The sequence below is a fragment of the Anser cygnoides genome, chromosome 1, assembly GCF_040182565.1.
Source record: "Anser cygnoides isolate HZ-2024a breed goose chromosome 1, Taihu_goose_T2T_genome, whole genome shotgun sequence".
Lineage (NCBI taxonomy): Eukaryota > Metazoa > Chordata > Aves > Anseriformes > Anatidae > Anser > Anser cygnoides.
Genome location: NC_089873.1, coordinates 33,113,935 through 33,126,551, shown reverse-complemented (window position 1 = coordinate 33,126,551; position 12,617 = coordinate 33,113,935). Strand labels below are relative to the sequence as shown.

Here is a 12,617-nt window from a genome sequence, read left to right as displayed (position 1 = left end):
ATCACCTAAGGATTTGATTTACTATACAAGAAGACAGAAGAAGACACCCAGATCATCTTGAAAGGCCTACATCCTAACAGGCCTCAGAAGGTGTCTTAGGCCCTTCAGCCTCCTACATTACGATTCTCCATAGACATATGGCTCCACATCATGAGCTGCTATGTAACCCACTAACATTAAACAAGGTTATTTTCTTCCTTTGGAACCCAACAATTTGGGTTAGAGCCAAACATTTCAGTCTTCAGGAGACTCAGTGCTTGTGTGTCGCGGGCAAAGAAAACGACACATGGGCAAAAGCAACACTGTGGTTCCTCAACAGGCAAGAGGTCTGACAGAGCAGAATATTTCCCCAAATCCTAACAGACAATGCCACAGTCACAATGTGTGATTAAGGAAAAGCACTACCTGTGTCTACATGTCAATTCAATTCAGAGTGGTATGAAATAAAAAAGCAATGTTATAGCCCTTACCTGTACCTTCAAAAACAAAACCAAAAACAAACAAACAAACGTCACTGAGTGCCCACAGAATGGGCGCAGGAAAAATCTGTCATTGTATTTGTGTTGTGAACGAGAACACTTCAAAAATGGTCAAATTTACTATATCATCAAAAAATGAACAAGCTTACATGAAGTTTGGTTCATATACTCTTCACATTAATACAAACACATTAACTGATGTTTTGAATATTTTAAGTTGTGGATTTTTTTTTACTTTAAACATAATTTTTAAAAAATGAATCAAATAAATAAAATACGTAACAGTGGTATAAAATAAATTAAAAATATGTAAAAAATAAAATACGTAACAGTAAACTTCTGCATAAGGTATAACTACACAGTGACATGGTCAATTTATTTAATCGGTCCTAACCAGCACAGGAAAGGGTGTTTATTGCAAAGGAGGAAAGGGGAATCATTCTGCACAGCCCTAAGACATTCCCAAAGTCACATCAGTGTCACCATAGCAACACCGCAGGACAGCTCTGTCACTGCCACAGGCTCCTTGCTCCTCTGTCCAACCCAGGGCTCGACTGCGACTCCTCGGGTGCTGGACGTGCCGCTGTCTCTCACATGCTTTTCCCATGGCAGCCGCCAGCATCCTTTGTAGTCGCTGTACTTAGCTAACAGGCCTGGCTGTTTTCAGCACTTACAGTTCTTCCCTCTGGCATCTCTGATCAGGGACAACCTTCAACTGGTTTAGCTTGGATTTTTTTTTTTCCTCCCACTTTGATTTTCTCTACAAACTCCTAATTTCAGTTATTCCACCAAAATGTTTAGCACAGCTCTCAAATTGATCAGCCTGCCTTATGGGTACTTTATGATAACACAGCTCCAACTGTGGCTTTTTTTTTTTTTGGCAGGCTTTGATCCTGCTGACCACAAGCAGGATCTCAAGAAGTCTTTATGGATTAGGGAGCTTTTTGGGAGCTTATTTACATGCTGGGTTCTATGATTATTCTCTTGTGGTTGTTCTGTGATCTGCAAGACCTACTTTGTCCTCTGTCTGCACAGAGAGCATGGTTTGGAGAATGAATTTTTTAGTATTTTAATGGTTTGGAATTTCAGAATCATCATCTTTTAATTACAGCCAAACTAAACTTTTTTTTTGCTCTGGTGTTTCCTGGCTCAGGAAGACAAGAAGCTTGCCGAAGTCTACTTTACACAAGATAGATGCAATACGGCAGATTTAGCAGATGAAACCAAGAGGTATTTTTTCACCAGATGATATGACTGAGAGTATATGTAGCTTTATAGGTGCTATATTTATAGGTGCTTTTCATATTTTTATATAAAACACCTTAACTGGTTTGAAAATTAAGCTTAAATTTTTTAAACTTTGATTTTCAAGTACTGATGTTGGCTCAAGAGATGAGGTTCTTCAATCACAGTTACTTAGAAAACATGGTTTCTTTTACTGATGAGATCTCCCTAGACACCTGTGGCTTAGGATCCCAGCTAGGATGACAACCTGCAATAAAAAGCCTCGCCCGAAGACCACTTCAAGACTGCTTTCTTGTGCTTTCTTGGAGCAGTATTTTACATCTGTAATTCTTACAACTCTACTAAACTTTCTGATATCTCTGTATATTTGCACAGTGTACATTTGTCACAGCCTATGTTAGACCCTAAATCTTCTAAAGGAATCCCCATTTTCTGCACACTCTTTAGGAAAGGCTCATAATGCCCACAAAGGATTAGTCTCTGGGAATGGCATAGAAGACTTATAGATCTGAAATCCTTCCTTCTGGCAGTTCACAAGAGCTTGAAATTTCTGAATTTCCAATCCTTGCCAACTGAGCAGGGACAGATATTAAGACCTTTTTTCTAGCCGAGTGCTTTAACAAGAGAGCATAACAAGAACAACAAAAACCAATTTATACTTTGCCTTATAGGATGACTATGGTATAACTATCTGACTAAAACAGATATATACAAAGGATATAGCAACATAAAGGTCATGAAACATGGTTGAGTAGATACATCTATGAAGGCAGTCTGGAAGGCTAATAGATCCATTGTGGACCTTGCAGTTCTACAGAACAGTAACAGTAAAACACGTTCCTGTTTGTTCCTAACGCTTGCCAAAAAATTAGGCTAATGATGACTAGCCTTACAATCGCTGAAAAGCAAGTACGCAAACTAGAAGACTGAATCCTGAATAAGATCTGGTGTAAAGACTTCGGTAAATACACATTTCCGGGGACACCATTATTTCTATGTAGTTGCAACAAGGGAGAAAAAAAAAAAAAAAAAAAGTGGAACTGTGTATCTATTCCAGACAAAGGTAAAGTATTTAATAGAAAGCTCTTGTGTGTGTGTGGTTTTTTTGTTTGTTTGTTTGTTTGTTTTAATGTATATAGCTGCTTAATTGTTTCAGGTTGTTAAATGAAACACAAACCCTCTTTATACGCACTCGTCAACTGCAGAATGTTTGGAATGGGGTCACAATTCACTTAATCACCTAAGCAGAGTCCTCTTCAAAATGAGCCTTTGTTAAAATTAATTAAAGGAATACTTTTAATTCCTAAGTAATTTCTGCTATTAATATATACTTTGCAATTTCACACTTTTTCTGTGAAAGAAATAATCTCTAAGATGCAAGTACACCAAAAAGATGTACTTTCTCCTAGTGCTTTATAAGAATAACTGAAACACAGTAACAACACATATAATAAATTCACTCCAAACCACCTCCTGACACATTCAGCACTCAAAGAAGACAACCCTGACAACCTGTATTATAGCCATAGTAATGTCACAATTAGCAACAGAAGAGAAAATGGCATGTGTCTACGATTTTAATGACACTTTACAACGTTGAATAGTGATGCATCTCAGCACCTGCTGGTCAATTGAAAACTGATTCATCTAAGACAGCTGACATTTGTGAGAAAAGCAGTTGCAACTCTGACTTTTGGATGTTACATGAAAAATACATCACTCTGTTATAATTTTAAACCTTGGGGCATTATTTACTGACACAGGCTCACATAGAATAGAACAGATTTCCTTTAGGCAATATTTTATCCATTTAAAGCAATACAACTGGAAAAAAATCAATACATCTTGGTACCAATTTAAATTATTTTAGTATGTTAAGCATACAAAAGTCATATATAAAAGGCAAAAATAGGGGACAGTTCCTACATAGTTCAAGACCCAGAATTCCTTCAAAGAAGAATACTATAATTTAGGGACTATGAATTTGTTTGTGGCACACAAAAGTGTTGGAAAAAAGTTTGACAGAAAGAATCCCCTTATACTTCCACTGGATTCAACTTTTCCAACATTAAACTATGCCCTTTGCTGCCACCGCGTGGGCCTTTTCGGGATACACTCGGAAACTGAAAATAAAGTTTTGCAGAAGAACACTAGCAATATTCTTTTTTTTCCTTCCCTTCACTAACAAGTCATCCTTCTCATTTGATTAAAAAAAATAGTTTCAGATACAGACCTAAATAAATAATCTCTGTTTTTCATCTGTTAGATGTTTTGCTGTTTAAAATCACTGCAAAAGACTACAAGTCTGGTTAACATATAAATGAATGCACAAGACCTTCATGTTTCAAAAAAGCATTCAATGGTACTTTGATAAAAGAGACATCACACCTTCCCACCTGCACTTCAAACAGATTAATCCTACCTGTTCAGACACTACTAAGTTAATCATCGTTCCATAAGCTCACTGCACAGGGTTAGGACCTAGATGGGACTTCAAGCAGTGGCCAAAGTTATTTGCTAGCTGTTATAATAGTACTAATTAGAGTACCTATGGCCTGAAACACATGTATGTGGCTAATTCTTATGATTAAAATAGATAGGGCTCTGATATAAGATGGCTTCAGTCTGACTGGCAGGTTACATGGGCATTGAAAATTAAATACAAGATCTTGAATAGATAAGTGTTGAGAAGTACCACAACTCCAGGCCCTGGATTCAGAGGTCTGCCACACAACATAGGCACTTTTTGTGACACCTTGAATCCACACCTGACACACTGCACAGTACATTTATACTAAGCACATTTATATTAACCTTCACTCTACAGATAAAAGCCTCCTTTCCTGTGAAACCAAGCTGGAAGTGCACACCAGCATGCCTTGTAGCACGCCATATGCCTCCGGTACTGGGAACTTACGGTCCTGAAACATGGAACAGACCACAGCGATGTGATCAGTCCTCCTGCAGTGGCTGTGGGCAGGAAGAGGATTCTGTAAACGTATAAAGGATTGGCCACTGTACAATACCTGGGATAATAACAGGTCAAGAACTATTGCCTTTCCACTGCTTTTAGCTTTTTGACTGAGTCCAAAGTCAAGGCGCAGAAATCAGATCTCTGGCAAGGTAGCACAGAGGCTCCCTGTAACAGGCAACTGGGGGAGGTCTTCAGAAGGGAGGGCACCCTGCAGCTTGCCAGCTGACTGGATCTGCACGCTGTGAGCTGGGAATCACTGGGAAAGCCCTAAGAAATCCATAGCCCAACACAGCTCCAGTTTCCCCAAGTAACAGGCAGAGTTGGACTCTGATGAGTTGGTGGGGTTTTGTGTTTTTTTTTTTTTTCCTTTTTTTAAATTATGTGATACAGTAAAACATTTTTTAAAGTACTTGTTATTCTCATATTGTCCTTGTTACCATTTATTATGTGAATGCATGTATTTAAAAAGTTTTTTAAAAGTCTTCAAGCTAGGTCATGCTGACCTGAACTTTCTGGAATGTCACTCTGTGAAACATTTTTATTGTTTAATCCTCTAAGGGTCTTACTTTAGCACAATGGGCTCTTCGCTTCTGCACATAATAGGTTTGGTTTTGCTGCAAATGTTCAGCAGCATTCCTGCTTTTCCAATTTTACTATTTCTAAGAGAAATGTTGGCTGGGTGTTATTAATAACGTCCAGCACAAGATATTATAAGCACTTAAAGGACCCAAATCACCTCCCAGAAGACCATGAAGGTACTTAGGAGATCAATCTCCTGCTGAGGGCTGTATGAACAGGATCACCCTGTTCAGGGCTGTGTGGGGGGACCCCAGATGTGCCTGCTGGCACACTTTGTTCCCAGAGGGACTGTGCAGTGACCACTCCTGACAGACAGACATCCAGCTTCCATGCATCTGCAAGTTCAGTGCCCCAAAGAGGCCTCCACCCTGGGTGCGTTCATTGCCCCAGGTGAGTGGCTGGGTGCTGGGGCCTGCTGAAGTTCGGATGAACTCTGTCACGACGACTCACTCAGTCACAACAAAGTGACACTAAACCATCCCTGGTGGGCCAGGAGGCTCAGGTTATGTAGAGGAAACGCCCAACTCCTGCCCCACATGGGGACTGGGGTCAGAAGGGCCGTGTGGGACCCCAAGGGGCTGGTTGTTAGTAATGGCTCCTCCACCGCCACTTCCTCACAACATGGCCACCAGTGTGCCTCCACTCCTACTCCCACGGCAATAGTCTACAAGCTCTTTGCCAGGCACCTGATGGGTTTAATAAATCATTCGGACAATTCTAAGAAATCGAGCATGGATGGTGCTCACACAACAGCCACCTCCACAACAGAGGAGGTCTCCCTATGGCAGACCAAGGTGTTTGGCCAGCAGCCCATACAGATCAGGTGCTGTGACTGCCCTCTTTGTAACAGGCATTGGGTCTCAGAACTTCTTTTTCCCTCTGATGCTGCAGCCATGGTGATGCCACATTAAAGTTGTACAGCCACTCTTCATTGGCACTTCACCTGATCACGGTGTGCTACCACCACGTCACACTCTTCAGCCTTGCTCAGCAGCATTGGCAGTGCTCCAGTTCAGCTTCCAAGCAAACTGGAACTCACCCCTGCCCTCCATTGTCAGAGCAGTGGGTAAAGAAAACATTACAATGAAGTGACAGGAGCTGTTAGACACTTTTTAGGATGGGAGAACTGCAAAGCAGAAGCTGAGTTCCATAAAAGAGCAGTCCCTATCTCCTTATTCTCTATAACTACAAAAAAAAAAAAAAAAAAAATCACCCTTCTGTTCGGTATATGCAGGCCTGTGTCAATGGAAATAACATTCAGAGTATGAACTGAGGTTTCTAAACAGGCTCCCACAGATGTTGTAAGATGGATAAAGAAGGGATTTTTTTCAGCTATGTGAGGGCAAAGACAAGTGCTGAGCAAGCAAACAGACAGCAACAGGCCACTTTAGACATCCGATAGTCTGTTTGCTAGGCCTTCTGGACTTGCTGTGCAGAGGACTGTTGTGCAGAAGCAAGATGGACTACAGCGTTCTGACCTTGCACTTCTGTTCATCTGCACAAAACCATCGCAAGATTTATAATGTGAAGAGCAGATCCTCAGGCCAACATGCGTCATGTCATGGCATACCCACATCCCTCTCTCAGCGCACTATATTGATGGCTAATGTAGACATACACCCATTGAGAAGATGTAACCGGCAATGCCCTTCTCACTACTTCAAAGCCTTAAAATCCCGATTTACAGAGGAAATGAAATGGCCTCCTTCTCACTGCACAGTGCAGCCTCTGGCATCATGTAAGATAATATTTCTTCTGATCCTCTGCAATTGGTTTTACTGTGCCTCTAGTATTAAAAGTATTCCAGAATAAATCTTCTCTCCTTATCTGAGCATAAAGCATTCCTTAAGGTTACTTTGGTTTACACAGAACAACTTTTTCCACCTTAGTCTCAGAGCAGCTTTGACAAGGCCTGCTACTCTATTCTGTGGGAATTGTGTTGGTATGTTCCCCAGATCTCTAAATCATTAGAATAATGGCTGAACCTTCCTACCTCCAGATTTTTTTTTCACATTTAGCCTCTTTTCTACATCTTTCTTGCACAGAAGGACCAGTCAGACCAAATACCAAATACCTTGTTCCTGTGCCTCAACCCTGCTGGGCCTTCAAGATGGTTACACAAACTTGCCAGTAATTTTGTCTTGCTGTTGGCATTTCATGCCTCTTGACTATTTAGGAATTGTTTGGTAAGCAATTAAAAACACACTTAACAAAAAAAATCCCTTAACTACAATTACCTATCCTTAAATAGCACCTAAGAGACACAGACCTTGTAAAATGAGGCCTGACTGCAAATCCTTTTATTTTAACCCTTCCATCAGCCCTGGGTTAAATTATCATGCATAAAGAAGGCATCCTTTCCTGCTTTCTGTCTCCAGTCTGGTCTTCCACAGCATCACACTAGGCTTACCACAATCCTGACAGAGAAATTCTCCGTTAAAGACCTTGTTTTTCTTGGGCCCTGTGCCCAGCTAGGCTTCTGCTTACTATTTTCAGGGATGAGAAGCAATAAGAAATAATAGCTGCAGATCATTGTCGGACAGATTTTCAAATATGTTTCCTCAACAAGATGTTGAGCTCTGACTAAAAGAGCAATAACCTAAAGTACAGTGGGTCAATGCAATAAATGGTGAAGTCCCTAAAAAGAAATGTTGCTGAATAAAAAAGAGGCTTAAATTAAAAATGATACATTATAATCCCTCACAAAAATTTCAGTTCAAATAGTTACACTTTCACCCAGCAAACAGCTGTATAATATATATTCAAATACCAGCAACTTGTTCTGTTTCTACTTTTCCCAGCAACTTACGGTCTGTACCTTTATCCTTTAAGGGATACATTCAGACTTTTCAACTTTGCCACATTAAGACACATGTGAAGTGTCTTCAAAAATACTCATCAAAAAAAAAAATCTTGGCAATCGCAAAATGTATCTTCTTAGAGACGGAAACATGATAGGACTTTAAAGCACTCCTGGCATGGGTTTATCAGGCCCTCAACAGGATATTGCTTCTGCTGAAGTCACCCAGGCTGGCTTGCACATGCAAGACATATGATTCTCCTACTGGTGAGCCACCCAGGAATTTTCATTGATGACATCAAATATCTGACATACGTGAACTTTTCAGAACCACTCGTGGCAGCACACAGGGCAAGGTGAACCAGAGACAGAGCAAGGAGCAAACATATGCAAAAATAAAAATTAAAATTAAAAAAAAAAAAAACTTTTTTCCACTCAGTCTTAGTAGACAGTATCTGTAAGTCTTCCACAAGATTTGTATTGGAAAGATATGTATTCTGAGTGCCTGTGTTTCATAAGATCCCACAGAAATGAGGTCTACTTATCTCTACAAAGACTGTAACCATCATACAGGTGGGCTCTGACCTTTCGCCTGGAAGCCAGTTCGTCTGATGCCAGTCATTTCCGTAAGGCACTGTGGCAAAATACGTAGACAGAGGTGTTGTTTTGTACATAAGTACAAAACATGAAACAAATGGCTTTCACAAGGATTATATTTACTTGGAAGAAACTAATCCACTCCTTAAAACATTTTATTATGACAATGTGAAGTAGTTGGCTTTAATGATGTTTGACTTTTGTTGTAGAAATCCTCTTTTCACAAGCATTACATATTGTTCTATCTTGACTTTGAAAGGACTGATCCAACAGCTCTGTTTGTTACACTGATGTTTTAGGTTGTGCAGTTTGAAACTGAAACTTTTTGTTCCTCATCTGCTTGCTGCCTTTTTTGCTGGAATGCACACACAAAACAGCCTTACCAAGCCTCCACACACTTCAGAAAGTCAGGGTGATTCCTGGAGCACGGCATGGTCAGTTTCCCAAAACGATTGCAACAAACCTAGGGCTAGCATCCCTTCCAGGCAAGGAGGGACCTCACTAGTAAGTGAGAGGATAGGCTGACTAACACCAGCTATTTTAGAAATAGGCTGTGCCTATCTATTTCCATAAACGTGGACACTGATTGCCACACAATCTCCTCAGTGCTGCTAATGAAAGTGTGCAACAGATAGGGGCAACAGGAATGTTGACAAGGACAAATGAGCTCTGGTTGCCAGTCATGAGCCAAGCTTTCAAAGCAGTTAATGTTTGTCTAATAGCCAGTTATAGCTTCTGAAGCTTTAGAAATACCAAATATAAACCTTAACATAATACCAATAAATCATACGACTATGTAAATAAGGAAGCCAGAAAGCTGCAATGCTCCCACTCTCCCCACTGCAGGGAGGATTATTCTGCCTATTATTAGGCACCTGTTCATATTTACCACATCATTACCATGATCATTTCCCGATCATTTCTTCTAAAATATTGGGTGATTCTGCTGTTTTACCCACCTTGCCTGAATCAATTTAGTCTTCATGACACATGATTAGCTCAGCTGGTCTGCACTTGGTTTCATTCTGTGACACCCTATCTATTCTCTACTCAGGGTTTGTTTTATGTCACATTGTTAAGATGACTTTATATGCTATGTATTTTTGTTGACAGCCAAAGATTTGTAACATGCCACACCAAGGTCCATTTAATAACACTTCATCAGGTTCTGTTGATATGCCTTCGATATTTTGCTAAGAACAAGTCATTCGATTATTTGACACGGTTCTTCAACTGAAATATACATTGAGTTTCTTATTTCTTGCTAAGAACTCTTCAGATGCTACCTTGCCTTTCATAAACAACACAACCATGTATTTTTGTCCTGTATTAGACATTTTGCCTGTATTAGACAAGTAATAATGTAGGTTTTCTCACAAAAAAATCAGCATGTGAAAATGGTTTTGTGCATAATAAGAGAAAGTAAGTTTTCTTAAACCATAAATTTCAGATTAAAAGCTTAATTTAAAATAAATCCCGACATAAGAAGATAGCTGTTCATCTCTCAACCAACAGTAACTTTGCCCTGTTGGAGCATTTTATGGGAAAAAAACTAAATAAATACAGATTTTTAAGATCTTTTTAACAAACTGGATCAGCAAGTATTATTTTGCATAACCAAAATAGCACTATACTGCACATTTAGTATTTGTGTTTTGAGCATCTGCTTCCTCAGGTTTGGATGTTTCAATTTCTTTTAACTTTATCTCTGAATTTCCGTAGTATGGACAATAGTAATGTTTATACTTTTAAACTACTCAGTCTTAACTTCAAATCAAATTTGCTGAGCTATAACTTCAAATCAAAACAATTTGATATAATGTTTGTTAGTACCCTGAAGTAATAGTTGCTATCATTTGGCTAGGATCCCTCTTTTTGTAGCCAAGAGCATTAAAGTTTCGGTTCATTAACCAACTAAATTATTATTCTACCTAAATTCAGAAAACAGAAAAAATAAAAAAGATGGTCAATATTACTATATTTACATTTTGGTAATCTCTTGTTCACTCTAAAGTAGCATAATATGAAAAGTTTCCAGTTGAATATATTCTAGAGCAAAAGACACAGAATAAAACTCTGTAACCTACCTCATATTCCCTTCCATAATGAGGAACAGATTATAAATGTGAGAAAAAATGAAGAGGAAGAGGATGGTACTGAAGAACATTGTCATCCAAGACCCGTGGTCCTCTCGAAACATTTTCAGACGGAGCAACTGACCTGTGGTATGAATATTACAAGAAACCATATTTTAGCCAGTCAGTAAAAATATGTTTACATGATAACAAAAACAAAATAAAGTCCTAAACTGTGTCTTGTTACGTCCAATTATTTCACTTTGTGTAGGGAGGACAGATTTGGTGTCAAGCAACCAATCTAGTCTTTTGCAGTTCAGTATGGACAGAGATTGTTCTTACAAAATTACAAGGTTGCTTCCCACAAACTGGTGACAAACTGATTGAGGTTCTGATTCTACAATCAAAATCATTAAACTGAACCTCTGAAGGAGTTCACATAAGGTCCTGTGCTACCTGACCAAAATGTGGCTGTGGTTTCACATACACCACACATAATTCTATGTGTTGATTAAGCAGCCTTTATTGTTTCCCTGCTCCAGCTATTAACATCTGTACCCACTGTGCTCTAATGCTGGCACAGCAAGCTGAGCAGCTATGCACAAGTGAACAGGAGTGGGGAACTAACCCATCTAGAAAAAAAAAATTACCATTTTTCTTCCTATTAATTAGGTCCACCAACCTGCTGACCTTGAGACTCAGTGAACAGTAGTGCTGCACATCTGTGTAAAAGTGGGAGGGAGTGATGGACCTGAAGGACAACTGAATAAGCCATCCCATTTTCTAGAAACTGATACATCATAAAATTCTAAACCAAATACCACAGCAGGGAAAATCTCACAAAATTAGACCTCAAGGCAAGAGCCACATTTAGTGGCATTTGCACAATGTCCAGAGAAACAAGTCTATAAATTCAGAAGTACCTCAGGCTGTACAAATCCATTATTTGCTGCCAGACTCTTGAGCAGTAAAAACAGAGTCATTAGCTCTTTATGGTTGCCTGTCTCTTTCCAGTGATTATAGACAGAGTCAGATCAACTATCATATGAGGTGATCGAGAGCTCCTCTTATGTGTTGGTCTAGCTTGTGAAAAACATGAACATAGAACAGAAGTGGAGGATTTCAGGACATTTGGGCTAATGAGAAAAAGAGATGTGCTTTTCTGAGCAGGTGACTGCAGGACCAAAGATGATTCTTGCTTAAGCCCAAAGTACACATGTATAGATGGTAAATAAATAATCACCCTTCCTCACAACAAAACTGAGATAATACTGTGCAATCTCATTGCTCCCCGCTTTTGTGAGGTTATACAGAGCTGCCACATGTTCTTGTCTGCTACCCATTTAATGGCAGCATCTGAAACCCTGAAGAAGTCTGAGCTTCTTGAAGTACATCGGGGGGCGTAGACTCCAGGTCTACTGAAGTGTTCAGCTGGGGTCACCTCACCAGCGATACACACCAGGCAAGTGCCATGAGATTTAGAGTCAGATTCGAATTCTACCAGAGACGTCTTGTTATGTTACACACCAATCATTTACCCTCTGCACTCAGCTCCTTGATCCACAAAATGGAAGACAATAATATTCTTTTTCTTACGGTGTTGACTTTTGCTACATTATACCACAAGACCCCAGAATGATTAAGCCCATAGGTGGTAACATAAAATAAATAAATAAAACAACAACAACAACAACTAAACAACCAACCAAACAAAAAAGTGTCACAAATCAGAATAGAGCTTATAGCCATACTTACAATGTAATTATTATTCATTTCCTAGCCAGAAATGTACACCAAATGCTATCACTGCATCACAGAGAATTAAATGTTCCCTAGAGTATCTGAGCTGATTGTTTCTCATGGTAATG

General features: G+C 39.4%; 1 protein-coding gene across 10 annotated transcripts in view; it reads right to left on the bottom strand.

Annotated features, from left to right (window-relative positions):
• TMEM117 (transmembrane protein 117) overlaps nt 1–12,617 on the bottom strand; it is a 221,893-nt gene that overhangs the window by 172,574 nt on the left and 36,702 nt on the right. For 9 of the 10 annotated variants that reach the window (XM_013199123.3, XM_013199134.3, XM_048065975.2 and 6 more), the window contains one exon: nt 10,762–10,894. In XM_013199123.3, coding sequence (XP_013054577.3) covers nt 10,762–10,894 — 133 coding nt within the window. Of the gene's footprint in view, nt 1–8,662; nt 8,712–10,761; nt 10,895–12,617 lie in introns of all 10 variants that reach the window. The other variant, XM_066992108.1, reaches the window with a different exon arrangement.